Genomic DNA, 18,437 nt, shown 5'->3' with positions numbered 1-18,437 from the left:
GTGTGTCCAGGAGTGTAAACAGCAGTATATACAGTGTATGGAAGGCAGTGTGCACAGTGTCAACAGCAGTGTGTCCAGGTATGGCATCAGTGGCAGCGTGCATAGCACAGGCTGTGTATTTTAGGGGAGTACCTTGGCGTTGAGGAGCACAAAGAGAATGTGGTCGGGATCAGTGTGAGCTCTCCACTGCAAAGCCTCCGAGAGGTACTGGTGCTGCAGGGATGGAGAGAGGGAGAGTCATGAAGAGGCCGAGGGATGAGTACCACTGCTCCACAGCTCCTCATCTCAGCCACCGGGGGCTGTAGGCGCAACAGGGCAACACAGGGGTGGCAGGAGAGGCAGGTGAGGAGACAGCGGTTTTGCTGTAGGTTCATTAAAAAAGATCAGCCCCGAGGGGTTTGGGGTCTAGACGGGATGCTGCTCCAGCAGGGAGTCTGGAAACACAGGAAAGGCACTGTTGATGCACCATAGTGAGCTACTGTCTGAGCGTGGAGTCTATCACCGAGGAACCGCATTCCTCCTCACAGGGGTATTTTTTTGGGGAATAAAAAGAATGATAACTCTGCCCCTCCAGCAGGGGAGGTCCAGAGCTTCCATCACAAATAGCCAGCTGCCTCTGAAATCCAGCTTCTTGCTGCGCTCATCGGCACCAATTTGCCCACCTAACTCGTGCTTGCTCAGCGCAAGTTTAGAAAATAAACCAGAGGTATAACATCCCTGCTTTCTACTCCAATCCGCCAGTAAAGTCAATGGGATTCTTAACACAGGACCTGTGTCCTACCCTGGGCAGCCCAACACCAATGTTTCCTTACGCCACAGAAAGTGGACCCCAATGATTTCATGACCTCACTGACTGCTAATTACTTAATTGAGCCTCTTGCCTGGGCAGGACACATTAAAAAAACAAAAAGGTCAGATGGAACCAATGGACTGCAACATCTGGAGCTAGAACAGCCTAGAACAGGGTTACCTCATCATTGACACATCTGTGTGAAGTCAGGGGCAGGGGGAATCACTGCTCCCCTCAGATGTAGCCCCATCCCACTCCCAGTAATTCCACGGATTCAAGACAGTGAGAAACAATCTGGGATTAGACAAACATTCTTCCCTAAAATAACAAACCTAATCCCAGGATTCCCAGACCTGCCACTACAAAACCGCTCCCAATCCTACTGGGAGAGGTAGGAGGAACTCAGCAGAACAGGCAGCCCAGCATGTGATCTCCTGTCACATTCTGAGGGACAGCGACTGACCTTCTCAAATAATGAGTCTCATGTGGTGTCTGTAAATATTTACCTTGAACTGAAGGAGGAATAGGAAGAAGAGGAGGGGCTGTTGAAAGGAGGGAGGAGGGGAACTGACACTCACCACACTCACAATACAGCAACCACAAGGGAACCATCTCTGCCTAGCAGCGAATGTGTTGTAGCAGGGTGACAAATGCCCATTAGGTCTAGGGGGTGCCCAACCCCCCCCATCAAAAAGACCCAGATCACTGCTTCTACATACATTAACGCTGCACCATTAAAGGCTGACTGTGTTCGTGGTCCAGAACCCTTTGACCACCCATGCTGAGCTGTCATAACACAAAAACTGCAACATGGAAGTGGGTTTGTAAAGAAACAATGGAAAAGACACCCAATTTCAAGCAAAAACAAAACTGAGAAGTTGAACAATAAGCCGCCATGCAAACGGTCTACGTTGCTCACGAAACCATGCACAGCCTCACTCAATCAGTTACTCCACTGTGCATTCTCAATAAAATGAGCAGACTGATTTACTATGTAGCTCATGGGGTGTGATTTGTCCTTGCGAACACTGACGTGGTGATGGGCTTGTCACGTAGCAACACATTCTACAGAAGCAGCAGATGACAGTCGCTCCAGGTCCTTACCATCAGTGTCGGCCACATACACAGCTAGGTCCCGCGATACAAAGAATCCCAAAATAATTTAAAAAAAGGAACAGAAACACAAGCCCTCATCAGTAAAAGAAAACAGTGTAGACAGTCTGCTTTCATCTGTGCCCTTAACCCCCCTAAAGAGGAACTATGACACTATTTTCACATTTCTGGGTTAGACAGAGAATCACTTCAAACCACAATAAAAGTAAAATGTACACAGTAACTTGTAAAACCTCAAATTTCCACCACAAACTAGACCAAATCTCCATGTTCTGCGATTCAGAACGAGGCAACAAAACTGACGTGTGCGGCCCTATTACATTGTAAACAAGCAGGCTACTGCATTCATTTCTTCTAACCCAATAGAAATATTGCACTCGATTTTGAGAAAGTTTTGACAACAAATTCTACTTGTTAACTCTGCATGCAGATCACATTGGAACATTTCTATGGTGAAATGTCTGATGCACAGCCTGTATTATTTGCTGGTACATCACATTTCATTAGTCATTACGGAAATCAGTGAGCAGGAAGGGCCACATCTCATCACTCAAATGTGAGTTTGCCACAACATGGCGATTTTCACATGGGTACTTTCACAAAGTTCACGATTTTGTGCTTAATTCGGAATTTGTAATCTTTTTCTAAAATGTCAATGAATTTATTTTGTTACCGAGATTTCATAACCGGTCTGAGAAACGGGTAGACGTTATTCCACCTATGACGTGGAATAACAAGGATTTTGTTTTCTTAGAGGAAGTCTGCCACGCTCGCTCCCCTTCCCTGGGGGGCGGAGCCAGAGAGCGTTTCCATGGCAGCTGGCCACACCCCATCTCTCCCATCACTGCTGCAGGTTGCCATGGACATGCAATTAGATGGAAAGCCTGATTCACCTGTGTGCTATTATGATTGGGCTGTCTCAGGTGAACCAGGCTACTTAAAGGCCACTCTGCCAGCGTTCTCAGCTCTGTCATAGGGCTCTGTCTGAGCCGCTCCAGAGTTGCCCCCGCGAATGTTACGCTCCTCTGTTTTACTTGGCCTGGACCCTGCTTGTTTCAGTCTACAACATCGGCCTGGATTCTCCTTGTGCTGTGCTGCAGTGTCTTCCTGGACTGGACCCTTGCCGCGCTGCCCCACGCCGCTGGACGGTGTGCTGTCTGTTGCCACGCTGGCCTGGATCCCCAGCCAGCCCGCTCACCACCTGCTAAAGCTCACTGATCCGCTGCTTTGGCCCACCTTACCCAGCAGCGGACATTACAGTCAATCCGGAAATGACCGACGGGCAGTCGGGATGGTGGAAAACTGCATCGGGGTCTCTTCTCAAATTTTGCACATGTGCGCTACAGCTCAACTCTAGAGGACAAGAACATGTGACCGCGGCCACAGACGCATCACACAGACGCTGTAACTGTGGAACCCAGACAATCACAGCACAGGTGAAGAACAGGCCAGCGTATAAGGGGTTAAGGCTTGGGGGACCACCCTGGAGTAGTGGGTGCAGTGTGTACCCTCTGTCCTGAAGGGCTTGGCTGAGACTGTCTGTTTAAATTGTGTACACCAAGTTGGGTGGGGGGGTTGAACACCAGGAGCCCTGGAGAGGGACGAGCAATATTCTTATAGCCAATCCCTCCCCCAAGCTGCATCATTATCTTCAATGAGTGCATTGTCTTGGGTTGCAACAGTTAATAGCATTGTACAACATCGAACAGCATAGCATAAACCCTCATCAACAAAGGCATTAAATCAGAACTAAGCTGCGTCTTTAAAAAGCGCAGCCTGACCCGCCATTAGGGACAGCATTTAGTGACGGTGTAACTCACTGCTGGGCTCCTGTCTTACCTTCCTCACGAGGTCCTGGTCCTCGATCAGCCCCAGGTCCCGCCCGGCTGCCTGTGCCACCCGCTTCCCGGCAACCAGATTCCCCAGCATGACGGAGGCCGGCCCCACACCCGCTGGGGGGGAGAGGGAGAGAGCGACACCTGTTACTGCACCGACTCTGGCTCGGGCGGAAACTGGCCTGGCATTTGGGGCAGTGTCTGGAAGGAGGGTTTTGAGTCTCCCCCCGTGTGCATCAGGGCCTTCATTTGGGCGCAGCAGCAATGTCCCAGCTGGGACCAGACCACAGACACTCAAGGCCAGAAATCCAGAGCTCCAACCACTACTCTGTGCTTCCAGAGAGAGGGGTTGTCCTGGCGGAATGTGGAAGTGGGGTTCACATGGTTCTGCGTGTTTGGGATGGAGTGTGGCTGTGTCTGAAAGGGAGGGGGAGAATGAGGCTGTGTGTCTGGGTGAGGAGGCGGGGTGCTGGTCCTGGCTGTGCGCCTGAGGGGAGATGGAGGCTGTCATGAATGTGTTACCATGGCTGTCTTTAGGAGGTGTTAAGTGGGGGAGGGAGAGGAATATTTTGCAGCATCCAAGAGGATGGACACACCTGGCTGTTTCTGTCGTGGTTTGGGGAGGTTGGTGACGCAGGTATGGGGGCACATCAGGATGTTACAGGGGTGCAGCGTGCCATCCAGGAAGTGCTGCTTGGTCTCGGAGACGTGGATGCCACCCAGGGGCGTCTTGGGAAGCGTGTTGGCGGGCACCAATGCCAGGCAGTACAGGCCCACCTGGTGTATGCTGTCTATGGCCTGGAGGGTCCCAAAAGAAACACAAACACTGAGCCCTGCGACATGCAATGATCACAGAGGAACGGTCTCTCACAGGCTAAACAAACTGAATCTTTTTAGTCCTGAACGCAGCAGATTAAAGGGGGACTTGATCCAAGTATTAAATTCCTTAAAGGCCCTGACAAAGCCAACCCATCCAACTTCTTCATGGGCAACAGTGCAGCAGGAACCTGGGGACACGAGTGGGAAGTAAGGGGAACAGGAGACCCCCGCACCCAGCTGAGCACAGACCCCAGAAGACACGGGCGGGGCTCTGCGAGACGGCCCAGCTGCCGGAGAGGCCCGAGCTTGGGCCAGCAGCGTGGGATCCCGGGAGGAGTCTCCCGTCCGGCTCGGGGGCTCACCTGCAGGACGCGGCTCATCCACTGGAAGCTGTCCTCCTCGCTGGCATCGGGGCGCTGCTCGGCCACGACCACGATCCGCTCGTCGTAGAACACCGTCACGCCGAACACCACGATCCTGCAAGGGGGCGCACAGGGTCAGGGATGTGCCATCCAAATGAACCGAGACGGGACAGAAGGCTGTCACGCCCGTTCGAAAACAGCCCCGTCTAACCCAGCGATTCTTGACCTGCACTGCAGCCTGCACCCCACTGGTGCTCAGAATATGTCCTCGCACCCCAGATCACAAATCGCTGAAGCAGGTCAGTTCTTTAAATGCGAGGCAGATCGTTACTCTAGTGTTTACGAAACAAAGAAGTTGCACTCACGTGCCTGAGCATTTGTTTACTTTGATTTAACTTCTAAAAAAAATAGGGCCTGTCTTGCACCTCCTTGCACCCCTCACGAGGTGCGTGCACCCCAGATTCAGAACCACTGGCCTATTGGGTCAAGAACTGGTTCATGCAGACTGGTACGGCTAACAGGCAAGTACAGTCCACGAAAGCAGGGGTTCCCAATTCCGGACCTGGGGACCCCCACATGTCACACCTGGTTTTCACTGCAGCTGAGTGCTTTACTTACAATTTTTATTTACAAAATGGGGAGATGTTAAGTTCCTTAAGAAACGCGGTAGTTAAAAAAATGTGACCTCCCGCAGTCTTAGGAAATGAAAAGATATGGAATTAAAAATTAAGGGTGTAAAGGGTGGAATTATTTACCCGAGCACTCAGGTGGAACAAAGCCCAGCAGGTGTGCTGGGTCTCCAGGCCCAGGATTAGGATCTCCTGCAGTACGAAACACAAACCTGGCCAAAGCGGACACAGGACGCTGGAAAACTGGAACGGAGGGCATGATGTCTTGTTTCTGATCCCTGAAACCCCTGTGACTTCTGGTTTCACTTCCAGCTGAGTTGCACTAACGTAACCCAACCTCAAAACCAGATTACTTCAACCCCCTGTACTATCTTCTTTCTTTTCAAAAATGTCACGGGTTTCAATTTATACACGCGACACAATGTACGAGCGATTTCAAATCCAGGACAGGTGCAAAACATCTTGGCAAGGAGGCTTTGACGAAGCTCATCTAGGGCATGGGAGCCCTGCGGTAAGGGGAACCCACAGACCCCGGTGTCCCAGGGAGGGGATTCTTCAGATATTTACGCAGCTCCTCACCTTCCCCGGTACACAGTCTTCACCGGCTCCACCGCCAGTGCCGTGGCGACAAGGTCATCTGCGTTGTGACGGCGGCCGCTCACCATCAGCAGCCCCTCCATCCTGCCCACCACGAAAACCAGGCTGCCCTGAGCACCACGGTGAGGAAGGGGACAAACAGGGTCAGAAGGATAGCGCCCCCTACAGGTACACAGGTACTGTCACACCACACACTCACTCATGCATTCACACACCACTCGCGAGCAAGCTCCTCACACACTTACAGACTGGCAGCGTCCCCCTACAGGTATACAAGGTACTGTCACACCACACACTCACTCATGCATTCACACACTCATGAGCAAGCTCCTCACACAATTACAGACTAGCAGCGCCCCCTACAAGTCCACAAGGTACTGTCACACCACACACACTCATGAGCAAGTTCCCCTCGCACACTTACAGACTGGCGGCACCCCCTACAGGTACACAAGGTACTGTCACACCACACACTCAAAGCAAGCGCCCCTCACTAACAGAACACTTCTGTCTTATGCTCACCGGCCCCACGAAGCCCAGCAGCCCTGAGCGGACAAAAGGGATATCTCCAACCGGAGCGCCACTGGAGTTGACGGGAATCACCTGGACATGGAAAGAGGGAGAGAGACACAGCTGGTCAGCAGTGGGAAAACTCAACCAGGCTGGGACTGACCAAGCTGCAGGTCTACACTGCCCAATGCCTGGTGGGGCAGAGGGGTTCAAGGGATGAAAGGGGCCGGGGTACCAAGTTGGCCAGTTTTAGGTCGAATGATAACAGCAGCCAAGGAGTGCAAACCTCAAAGGTGTTCTTGGTGACGCCAGGCAGGCCGTAGTACATGGTGCCCCCGGCACGCGAGTTGACGCAGATCTCCCCGATCTCATCCGTCTTGCACAGCTGAGGTGGGCCGTCTGGTTTCACGATGCACATGAGAGCTGCGAGAGACAGCCAGAGGGTTAATAACATTACAGCCCAGGGGAAGGCGGCTGCATCAGCAGGTCAGCGCTGGGACGGGAGATCTCGGAGGAAAACCAGGGTGCTGCTTTTGGTGGAGAAGAGGGACCAATAGGTGGCGCTCTCCCCTGATTCCAAAGAAAAACAACTGGGAAAGAGAAAGGGCATTAACCCAGGTGCCCTGTGTAAATCCATCTCTGGGCATGTACGACCAGGCCTCCCTAAAGTCCCCCTGTATAATCCACATGGTAAAGTGATGAAGTAATTTCTCTCTCCTGGCCCTGATCTGCTGTGCGTCACCCAGGTATACCTGCACTTCGGTGGTGAATGAAATGGGTCTCCCCCTATAACGAGCTTGGAATGAAAGGTACTTCATAAACGCAAGCAATTTAACTTGAACCCTCAACAGTCACAGGGTCCTACGACTTCCTTTCCAGCTCTGACTTCAAATTATGTGACTGAGAAGTCACCCCGTTTTCCTGACATCTAGAAGGGAAGTAGTCACTTGAGGAGTAGAGATGCCTGTCCACGATTTAAAACCTTCATCTTCCCAATGCTGCTGAGGTGTTTCGCCCATTAAAAAGATGTATTAATCAGTGTCTGAGCAGTTAAGATCCCTAGAGCTCGCTCTCCGACTTTCCCTCTACATTTATCCGTGTCCGTCCGTCACCCGATCTCCCCACTCCCATCTGTCTCTGGCGTCCCGTCACTCTGCCTGGCACCCCCAGCCCACTCACCGCCCGGCATGACGTGACCCACGTCCTGCACCGTCAGGGCCGAGTTTTTGTCCTCGGTGTTGACCCGGATCACACTGTAGCTCAGCCCGCTCATCGACAGGATGGCTCGCGCCGGGAGCGGAGCCCCAGGGACACCCGGCCTGGAAAGGGAGAGGAACAACCTGTTCGAACTCTCCAGTATGGCAACGCCTGGCCATACAGCTGGCATAACGCCCCGAGCAGCCAGCCAGATCGCTCCCACGTCCTCCTCTGACCTCCTGCCGACGCTTCACAACAGTACCTGCGGATGGCGACGGTGAGCGCCTCGGGGGAGGACGCACAGGGGCAGATGACCTCCGGCTTCAGGCCCTGGCTCTGGAAGACGTTGAGGAAGGCGTCACAGGACGACACCGACCCTGACAGACAGAGGAGACGCTGAACCACGTGCACCTTCAGTGACGGCACATGCAGACTCGGCGATTGCGGCGGCAGAAGTTCGGGTGACAGTCGCAGGAACTGTAACAAGCTCCGGCAGTAGTACCAGAAGCGGCAGGTCAAGGAGAAGGTGTGCAGGAGAAGAGGGGATAAGAGGAGTGGGCCTGGCCAGACAGAGACACGGCGAGACTCACAGGGATTGGCTCCGTCCGCCACGATGAGCATTCGCAGCGAAGACAGGCTGGTGTCTCTCTGGTCCCGGTGGGCCATCATGGCCCAGTGTAGGTCTCTGCACTTCACCAGGGCAACACGGGCTGGGGGGGAGGGCCAAAAGATTAGACCGGTGATTGAGAGAGGGACAGAAGAAAAGAGAAGACAAGGCCACTTTTTGCCGATGGGTCACTCAGCTAGGACAAAAAAATGGAGGAAATCACCTTGGCAGTCCATATACTGTTTATCAAAACACAAAACAATGTTGTTCTGGTTACAAGATTTATACATTTTTGTATACTAGGTGTGACCTATATGCTAGTCTACCTCTTTCTGGATTTTACAAATACCAGCCCCCTGCAGCAGCATCTGCATCTGGCCACATATAATGCACCAAGGCTGAGCTGTGCTTGAGCCTACTCCGTTTTGTGCTTAGTGTTGCTGCAGGCTTTCTCTCTGTGAACATGGCATGGGCCTCTATCAGAGGTAACAACGGCTGCAAAGAACACAGCAGAGGCTGCACTAGGAACAAGAGCAGGTTTCTCTCCAAGCTTTTGCATTAAAAAGCCAGGGGAACAACAGACCCCAGGCTGCTCGGAGGACATGAGATACACATCGGTCCCTGCTGCAGGGCTTCCAGCGGGGAGGACAGGGCTCTGTACAGGAGAGGGGGCATGCAGCGTCCTGTGGGGAGGACAGGGCTCTGTACAGGAGAGGCGGCATGCAGCGTCCAGCGGGGAGGACAGGGCTCTGTACAGGAGAGGCAGCATGCAGCGTCCAGCGGGGAGGACAGGGCTCTGTACAGGAAAGGCAGCATGCAGCCAGCAGGCTCTCACCCTTGTGGGAGTGGACTCTCTGGACCCAGGAGAGCGGGCAGGCCTTCATGACAGCGTAGGGGACGCCCACAGTGTGGATCCTGTTCATGACGCTCTGGAAACACAGAGGGAAAAGATTAAGGGGAGCCGCGGTCCTTCTGTAATCCTCGGAAAAGAAGGGCAGCCTAAGAAACGCTACAAGTTCTTTTTTACAAAAAAAAATTCAAAAGGATTTAAACGCTAATTCACAGTGGAGTGGCAAAAAGGTACATCCGAGGCGATTTGCAAAGCTGTGTTTGTTAGGTCTTGCCTATGCTTTTTCAAAGAGCGTCAGAACATGTGCCGATTAACAGCATCACATATAAAGATGACTTCCTGTCTTGTTCCGTCTGCCAGCCCTTCACCATCACACAAACCACAGGGTTTATCCAGCATATCTCATTAGCCAAACCAACACCTGTGAGACTTCTACCAGCTTACAGTGAGCACAGCATGCCACAAGCCCATGTCCTTCTTGAAGTCCAAGACGTTGACCAACGTTTCTCCTGCAATAGAAAAGAAAGAGCTTATTAAGCCTATCGGGGCATCTCGCTACAATGGGGTGGGGTTTCTGATGCAACACAAATCAATGAACTGCAGGGGAACAAAAAGGCTGTGGTTCTGTATGATCACACACCAGAGCAAATCAGTGCACACTGGTCTGGTGTAATGTGGACAGTGGAGGGGGGCTTAGAAGAAGAGAGACTGGCGCTTGAGAGCCGACTGGAGGGCAGAGAGGGGCAGATGTCAGGACCAGTCGCTTGTCGTGGTCTCACCTTCGGAGTAGTTGCAGGCCTGGGTGAGGGCCTGGCAGTGCGTCAGCATGGCGACCCGGGACACCGCCACCCCCATCACGCTCCCCTCCTTGCTGGCCTTGTACTGTCAAACACAACGACACAGATGAAACACGCAGGTCCCTGGTGGGAGAGGGGAGGCAAGGGCGTGGAAAGGCACAGACACCCGTCACCCCTCAGGGTCTAGCACTGCAGGGTGGGAGAAGGGAATCGGGGGTTGCTTGTGTGTCTGGGCGGGCTACAGAAGGTGATTGAAGCCCCATGTAAAACTGTGTGGGGCAGAACTCACTACGCAGACAAAAGGGAGGGTGACAGGGAAGGTACAGTGGGTTCAAGACCAGTTTGCATTCAACCCCCCAGCTCAGATGCGTCTCTGGAGGGTGAGGTGGGGCCCTCCCCTCACAGAGCGGGGGGCAGGGCCTTTCCCTGCTGAAGCAGAGCCGAATGCTTCCCACACCAACTCCACCAGCACTGGTATCCTGTGAGCGACAGCAGTCCCACACTCTACCCACCACTAACACCGTGGGCAGGCACTCGTATCTGGATCAGCAATGAGCCCTGCTGGCAGCAGGCCTGAGAAGACCATTGAAAACACTGTTGAGGCTCTGAAACATTAAAAATATTTGGAAGTAATACCACCCTCATCCATCTGGGTTCTCAGATCTACAATCTTACAACCATCTACAAACAAAGCTTTAGATCCAAAAACCCAAAAAGTTTAAGAGGAGAAAAGTTTTCCTTATCAGTGACCTGCAGTTGAAAAGCAGCCAATCTTATGTTCAGATCCCGTATTGAGTCTCAGACCACACAGCAGATACCAGGAAGAGCCACTTAAACACACAACGGCTCAGAACTGGAAAGGGGGGAATTGCTCCTGAAAGGAAGAACAGGAAGCCAGAATGCCCACGGCTCTTACCTCGATGTAGGCGGGGTCAGTGTTGGCCGTGGGGATGTGCGGCTGCCAGTCTTTGGACGGCTTGGTCAGGTACTTGGAGTCGGTGACCACCCACTTCAGCCGCGGCCAGCCTGGGGGTCAATCAGAAGCCAATCACAGCCCATGGAAACAGAGACCCCCCCCACTTGACTGCCAAAATCGACTCGCTGGCATGTATTTTTCTTAAAATACGGACGCTGAGCACCCTAAGAGCGACAGTAAGTTGTGCTGACCTTTGAACTGCACAATCTCGCCGTTCTGCGTCTTGGGCAGCCCCTTGAGGCAGACCTCGCTGGTCAGCGCCAGGTTCACCCCACAGCTGCCCAGGAGGAAGCCGATCTGCTGACTGCCTGCATCCTGGGGGCAGGGACCACAGTGAGAACAGGTGCAAAATACCACAAAACACACCCCTCAGATCTCTCCAAATCACCCCTCCCTGACACCCTAAGCTTTCCGCAAATACTCTCCACCCTCTAAACAGAGCTTCCCTGTTTTTTTCCTCCTCTGAAATCCTTCAGATACCCCGATATCCTCCACATCATCCCATACCCATCAGTTACCCCAGATGTCCCCCCATACTCCTCATACACCCACATCTCCTCCGATACCCGATACCTTCACCCCCACCCCGCCATCCCAGCCAGGTGCAGCTGGAGGGGAGGCCGTTACCTTGCGTGACAGGGGCACCTCTATGGGCACGGGTATGACTTCTGCCAGCAGACAGCCATAGAATGCCACCATGAACATCCCAGGGTCGCTGTTGGGGTACACCAGCGCCACCTGCAGCACGAACATCACACGGCAGGGAAAAGACAGGGCATGCTGTCAAAACACCATGTGTCAAAGAGATCCAACTACTCATCCATTACATCTTCATTCTAAAACAGTGCGTATAAAACACAGGTGCTTATTTTAAAACAGATTCTGCACATGAAGACAGGTCATCTAGAGCTCAGCATTAACAAATTATTAGCAGTTGCAGAGTGAGCAACAGGTCCTAAATGAACTGGAACCTCTAAGTGTGCCAGGGGGGCTGGCATAAATCTGCTCTCTCACCCTGTCGCCCGGTTTGAGGACAGGCTCGTTCTTGGTGCCCAGCTTGTTGAGGAGGGTGTAGGCCAGCTTCAGGCTCCGGGTCCACAGCTTCCCTGCAGGATGACAGGGCACGAGCACAGAGACAGGAGAGCGAGAGCGAGAGGGGGAAGGGGTACACAGATGCGCAAAGAGAAAGAGGGGCCGATAGGCAGGAAGAGAGCGAGACGGAGACAGAAAGGCATAGGCGCAGACACAGCGGCACGCAGACATGCACACATCACGCAGATGAAAAGACGGGGATGCAAAAAAGACACGAGACAGAGAGACGTGTTAGAGCAAAGTGAAACTTCTACTCCGATTCTGCAGACAGTCAGAGGAGTTAAAAACATGACCGAGGGACAGTTCTTTGCTCTCATGAGATAACAACTCTGGTCTATTTAGGCAAACAAGCAAATATTACTCTTTTCATTAAAGTCGCTTTGCATACGACTAAGAACAACAACTCATGGCAGAGAGAAGCACAAAAGAAAATCGTTTCAGTCTGCTCCAGTGAAGCAGGCCTGGAAGTTTGCGCAGACGGATTCCGGGATCCGACACGGAGAAGAGCGGACCACGAGGAAAATCCTGGTCGTGCCCATCTGGAGATCAGCACGGCACTCACCGTAGGTCAGTGTGTAGAGGGGCTTGCCAGTGACATCCAGGGCAGTCAGGGCAGGGCTTTTGGGCTGCGTGGTTCCCCAGCGCTGCAGCGCCGCCTGCAGGGCAGGAGGCCAGTTGCTGACCACACCCAGGGGCTCCCCCTTCACTGGGATAATCTGCCTGCCCTCCGGCTTGGGCTGGTTGGGGTCGGGCTGCGGCACTGTGGGGGGGGGAAGGACACAAGAACTAAATAAACGTGACAAAGCAGAGCAGGTCATTCGGGGCATTGAACTCATTTGGTTTTCCAGGAGCTAATTAATCCCAGGATCTCATTCAGCCTTTCTTTGAAAGACAGCAAGATGTCAGCTACAACAACGCCAGATGGCTTGTTGCCGACTCTGAGTGCAGAAATGGCGCCTGTCCTGAGTCCTGAGCACTGTTAACAGACGTGATGAGGATCAGTGTCTGCAACAATCCACGGTGAGATCTGATATAACACCAGGTACTGCCCAGGTAGCCTGGCCTCTTCACATATCTATTTCTACAGTCCTATGTAAAAGCCTCAGATATCCTTCATTGTTCTGCTCTTCATACACAAACAGTTCAGTCCTGATCTATTGAACCTGCAGGCGCTGTGTTTCAGTCCAGCAGCTGATCCTGACGCCTCTGGGTCCTGTTGTGTAAAAAGGGTCCTTTCAGCTCTGTGGGGTGGAGGAGCTCCTGCTGACTGACCAGGAGCCCCTGACAGCCGGCCACCACGCTGGACCGGTCAGTGTGACAGAGCAGCTCCTACAGCCCTTCCTGCTGGCCGCTCGTGTCCGGCTGTCCTTGAGCTTGAGAGACGCTGGTCAGAGAGACCTGAAGGTGCTGAATGACTCCTCACCCAGCCTGAGCTGCATCAGCCCCAGTCACAGGACTGAGAACAGATCCGGCACCAGCGGGGGCCTGGAGAGAATTCCTGGCGCTCCTCACACAGGGATCCTGGCTCCTATATCCAATGTATCTAAGGATTTTGCACAGCAGAATCCAGATCCATGCAAACAGTCAGAAGATTTAGTGAACATTATCTTAAGTGTTCACTATGGATTTTGGAGAACCTCAAGAACTCAGGAGCTAAAGCCAATACAGTGACTTTCTACTCTTGTACAAGCATCCTTACAAAGTCCAGATGTATTTGCAAGGATATATTTGCAGGAATCAAAGCAAACTGTCTGAGAATTAACCTGGGTTTGGTATAGCAGGTCACAAATCGCACATGCTGATGTGGAGAAGAGATGAAAGACAGACACAAATATTTTCCACATTTTTAATGAACAATAATTTTTATCTTACCCCTGTTTTGAGAAGGTACACACTGTCAGAAGCACTGAGGTTTAAGGGGATAAAATGCAACACACACTGAGCCCAAAGAGGGTGCTAGTCAATGCAGACACTCACCCTCCACGATCTCCTCAAAGTCGTCCACGAAGAACTCCTTCAGCGGGGGTCTCTTGGGCCGTTTCAGCGTGTTGAGGAGCTGCTGGATCTTGGTGGACACTCGGCTGCTCACTGGGACGCCTGGGCACAGAGTAGAGCAGGGTCTGTCAGGGTCAGTGTCCCACCTGCCCGAGACTCGGTGAACTGCCCCGGTCCACTCTGCCTGGGCACTTTCCACTCCACTCAGCTGGCTCCCACTATGAAGCTCAGAATGGTATAATATCTTAAGTGGATATTAATGAGTTAAAAATATTTTAATTACATGTTAGATGGGTGATCCGCTTCACCCAATTCAAGGTCGAGAGCCAGAGCCTGTCCCACCAAGCAACGGGCACACCCTGGACAGGACGCCAGTCCAACACAGGGCACACAGAAACACACACTCATACCAGGGCCCGTTTTCCCAGAAGCCAGTTAACCTGCCAGCATGCGTCTGGACTGTGGGAGAGACCCATGTTGACACAGGGAGAACCATGCACACTCCACACAGGTAGCAGCCCAACCCAGAACTGAACCCAGGACCCCAGTGCTCTGAGGCAGTAGTGCCAACCATTGCTCACCTGCACCGAGTTAACTAGTATTTTAATTACGTATCAGATCATAAATTATTTTTCTATTGTTTAAATAACCTTTATGGCACCTTTGACTAGTAATCGACCTTACTGCTGAAGGTCGTAAGCAATTCCACTGCCTGCTGTCAGCATTGCACAACGGGGAGAGTCACAACAGGTTACACAACACGGAAAGTTTCCCCATCGAATTTGCCACTTCCCTTTACCACCAGCCCCACGGTTCAAAGCGTGACACAATTAGACCTCCGCTCACTCGACACAATATTAGCACCCCTCTCCCAGCCCCAGTCAGATGAAGAGACTCCAGCGGGGGGCTGGGTTTGAGGAACAGAGGGCAGACTTCCATCGCTCTTCCTGACCACAACAAAGCCCCAGATCTCTATTCTGTTGGAAACTGCAGGAACCAGCGAGATGTACATTTCCATCCCCAGACACCACAGTGTCGATCAAGCCAATTCCGCTTGACAGATGTGACGGGTTGGATTCCCACCACTCCAGAGCCCCCGTAAATAAATCACGGCCTGTCATTATTGACTTGCTGGCGCGACACCAACAGCAATGCACTGTGCGGTGCGGGTTCCTAATATTTTGGTGATTAGCATATTCTGGTGAGCATAATTGACAAAGAATAAAAGTCTTAAAATGAATCAAACCGCGACAACGGGACCAAACCGCTCCGCAATGGGAGTCAAGATCTCCTTCCCCGCAGACACGCGTTCTGCCCTGCAGAGGTGTGCAGCAGGGGGATGCGCATTGCCCTGCCACTGCACAGCAGCTCCAGCTCCAGCTCCGACTTCAGCAGCGGCAGGAGGACTCAACATCATCTCCAAACTCGACACGGGCACATCAACTCAAGCTCTGTATACTGGTTTGCACAGCAGAGGGGTAAAACCCGTGGGCTGGTGGGAGTCCTGCCGTATGGAGACAGGCACACAGGCACCTACCAGACGCACCGGACTCACCGTCAGCTGTGTCCATCATGCTGGAGCGGCTCTGGCCCCGGCTCATGCCCCTGACGGCCACCGCAGGGGGCAGGTCCACGCGGGACGACCGCTCCGGGGCTGCGGAGGAGGAGGAGGAGGTGACGTCTGGGGGGGCGCTGGCGTTGTCTGGACAAAACACGCGGAGGGAGAGACCTCAGTTCGTTCAGGCCAGCTGGCAGGACAATTCCTGCTTTCTTCCTGCTCAACCTGCCCTGCAGTCACCAACGCCTCGAGCAATGCATCAACGTTAGCTTCAATTTATCTTTGATTTAATAAAAAAAAAGCACAATCTATACCTTCAATCCAATTCTCGTAATTCCTGGGACACTTATCGTTCACAAAATAAGAAAGGCTCCAACAGCCTTGCATGTCTGGTAGCAGATCGATCCAGGACTGCCATCTTTTGTTTTTTTTCCTTAAAGGTCCAAAATAGTCAGCTCCAACACCACCGCTGGGCAGGATTTTAGCCACTCCCGAGGACTGTACAGGCCCTGAGCCACTAAAATCCTATTGCTCAAAATGAAGCAGTCCAAGCCAGGCAGATTCTCCCCATGTACTGATCTAAATCTGAAGAGCCTGTTCCTCCCTCACGGTGAGGGAACACTGCGTCTGTGCCCGTTTCTGCATTGTCTGTATAAATAGAACAACTCCTTTCACAAACATTACAGCGCAGATTGCTAACAATACCACAGACAGCATCCAAAGGCATTATTCTGCAAAGCAGGCAGGCCGGTGCCTGGACTGCAAGACTGAGACGGCTTTATCCTCAATTTGCAGTCACGCGCATTAGGAGAAGCTCTCTGCATCACCAAGACCTCGATCTGAATAATACACCATTCTGAGCACCGCTTTCCAGAAAGGACACTGCTGCTCTGGAGCAGGTCCAGAAAGGAGAGACCGAGTACAACACTGGGCCAGAAAGTGTCCTACAGCAGGGGGTCCCACTCCTGGTCCTGGAGCCCACACACCTGCCAGGTTCTGCTCCAGCCCACCTCTCAGCTACAGCAAATGAACCCTTTATTGACTTGATGATAGAATTATCCTGAACTGCTTTCAGTTATAACAGTTGATTTTAATTACGAAATATGGTGGATGTCTCCACCCCTGAGGGCAGAAGGCAGCAAGAGCACTTGATGTCATGACTCACAATCCCTGGCCATGCCAACCCACTGCACTTCTAAAGAGTCAGCTGTGAAACTCGTACCAGAGAAAACAAATGAGAACTGAGGAAAATTGCATTGATGGCCCGAGCCTGTAACAGGCTGCCCAACCAGGCTGTTGAAGACGACACCCTGGCTTCTTTCGGGAAACATCTGGGCGAGACCCTTGGATCAGTCAGCTACTAGCAAGCAGGTTCCAAACAAAGATCTAGCCTCTCTCATGTTCTTAAAGGTGAACGTTGCAGAAAAGCTGTCTGTGTAACACTCGACACCCCGAGGACAGAGAGAGGGAGAGAGTGGGAAGGAGGCAGAGGGGCTAACAGATTAACTGGGAGAGCAGGGAGTCAGAGGGATGTGGTCAGGAGAAAAAGAACCGAGGAGGACTCTGGGGGGGAGTGGGTGTGGGGCTGGAGACCGCAGTCTGTGAATTTGGCAGCAGGGGAGGGGTGGGGGGTGTCGAAGAAGAGAGGAAGCCGAAGGGGTTCGTACCCAGGCGCGTGTGAGCCAGCACGTCGGCCAGCGCGGCGCCCTGCGTCTTGGTCTCGCCGTGGGACAGCGTGGAGGAGGCGGACGAGGAAGTGCTCGAGCCCTGGACCGAGCGGTTGATCCAGCAGTCCGCGTTCTGCAGGCCCTGGGTCAGCGCCGCCGCGAGAGCCGCCTGCCTGCGCAAGGAGCCCTCGTCTTCCGACGCCGAGGAGGTGTCTGCGAGACCGCGGGGAAGGGGGAGAGAGAGAGGGCGTCAGGTCAGGCAGCAGGGACCCGCATCAGCCCTCAGTCCCCTTCTCCGTGAGTGCCGCACGCACCCAGACCACTGCCTTACATGACCACTGCTCTGCGGTTCCACTGCTGGAGGATTTACACTAATCACTCCAGCTACTGCAGGATATTAATTGCTACCTGGTCGGCCAGCTGGCAGTTTTACCCAGGACACCAGCTCACAGAAAGTGCAGCTCACCAACAGTCCCGCATCCCACCTCCCGAATAAGCCCATCACCTCTCCGTCACTACCCACGACACCCACCCCTTGACTCCTGGACAAGATTCTGCGAGATTCATTTCAGCACTGTTAATCCTTTCCATCTCTGCTTCTGAAAGACGTCAAAAATTATAACTGTTGACACGGGAAGACTGTGGGTGAGTCAGTGAGATGTCGGAGATTTCCAGGAGCTGGGTTCAGGTATTCCCAAGCTTAGGTCAGCAGGATGACATGCAGAATATCCTGCAGGCCATGGCACCCCGGAGCAGAAAAAAAGGAAGCTGAACTTCCAATCCACCCCCACCACACCGCTACTCTGAAGCGGGGTCACTGACCTGGGGGGGTGCAGGTGTCGACGGGGGACTGAACGAACGTGGAACGCCGCTTGGTGGGCATGGGCAGTGCCATCTTCTGCTCCTTGTGCTTGGCCAGCGCTGCCTGAACTGCTTCTGTGTGGATGTCTGCGGAGACAAAGGGACACTGGGATAAGAGTGGGGAGAAGGAGAGCCTGGGAGCGAAAGGGAAAGGGAGGAGGAAGAGTTGAGGGGGCAGAAAT

At 52.9% G+C, this 18,437-nt stretch overlaps 1 protein-coding gene across 2 annotated transcripts in view; it reads right to left on the bottom strand.

Annotated features, from left to right (window-relative positions):
• The window catches only part of LOC148841400 (disco-interacting protein 2 homolog B-A), a 65,346-nt gene that overhangs the window by 10,682 nt on the left and 36,227 nt on the right, over positions 1–18,437 (bottom strand). For both annotated transcript variants that reach the window (XM_088918021.1, XM_088918022.1), the window contains 22 exons: positions 18,217–18,342; positions 17,395–17,607; positions 15,725–15,871; positions 14,152–14,271; positions 12,737–12,934; positions 12,097–12,188; positions 11,710–11,820; positions 11,274–11,397; positions 11,023–11,132; positions 10,089–10,191; positions 9,754–9,818; positions 9,295–9,388; positions 8,443–8,562; positions 8,115–8,229; positions 7,835–7,974; positions 6,942–7,078; positions 6,668–6,748; positions 6,128–6,255; positions 4,920–5,034; positions 4,335–4,536; positions 3,743–3,855; positions 133–213 (listed from right to left, as the gene is read on the bottom strand). In XM_088918021.1, coding sequence (XP_088774147.1) covers positions 133–213; positions 3,743–3,855; positions 4,335–4,536; positions 4,920–5,034; positions 6,128–6,255; positions 6,668–6,748; positions 6,942–7,078; positions 7,835–7,974; positions 8,115–8,229; positions 8,443–8,562; positions 9,295–9,388; positions 9,754–9,818; positions 10,089–10,191; positions 11,023–11,132; positions 11,274–11,397; positions 11,710–11,820; positions 12,097–12,188; positions 12,737–12,934; positions 14,152–14,271; positions 15,725–15,871; positions 17,395–17,607; positions 18,217–18,342 — 2,735 coding nt within the window. The remainder of the gene's footprint in view (positions 1–132; positions 214–3,742; positions 3,856–4,334; positions 4,537–4,919; positions 5,035–6,127; positions 6,256–6,667; positions 6,749–6,941; positions 7,079–7,834; positions 7,975–8,114; positions 8,230–8,442; positions 8,563–9,294; positions 9,389–9,753; positions 9,819–10,088; positions 10,192–11,022; positions 11,133–11,273; positions 11,398–11,709; positions 11,821–12,096; positions 12,189–12,736; positions 12,935–14,151; positions 14,272–15,724; positions 15,872–17,394; positions 17,608–18,216; positions 18,343–18,437) is intronic.

The sequence above is a fragment of the Atractosteus spatula genome, chromosome 1, assembly GCF_055471065.1.
Source record: "Atractosteus spatula isolate fAtrSpa1 chromosome 1, fAtrSpa1.hap1, whole genome shotgun sequence".
NCBI lineage: Eukaryota > Metazoa > Chordata > Actinopteri > Semionotiformes > Lepisosteidae > Atractosteus > Atractosteus spatula.
Note: the sequence above shows the minus strand (reverse complement) of the source record. Positions and strands in the feature narration are given on the sequence as shown.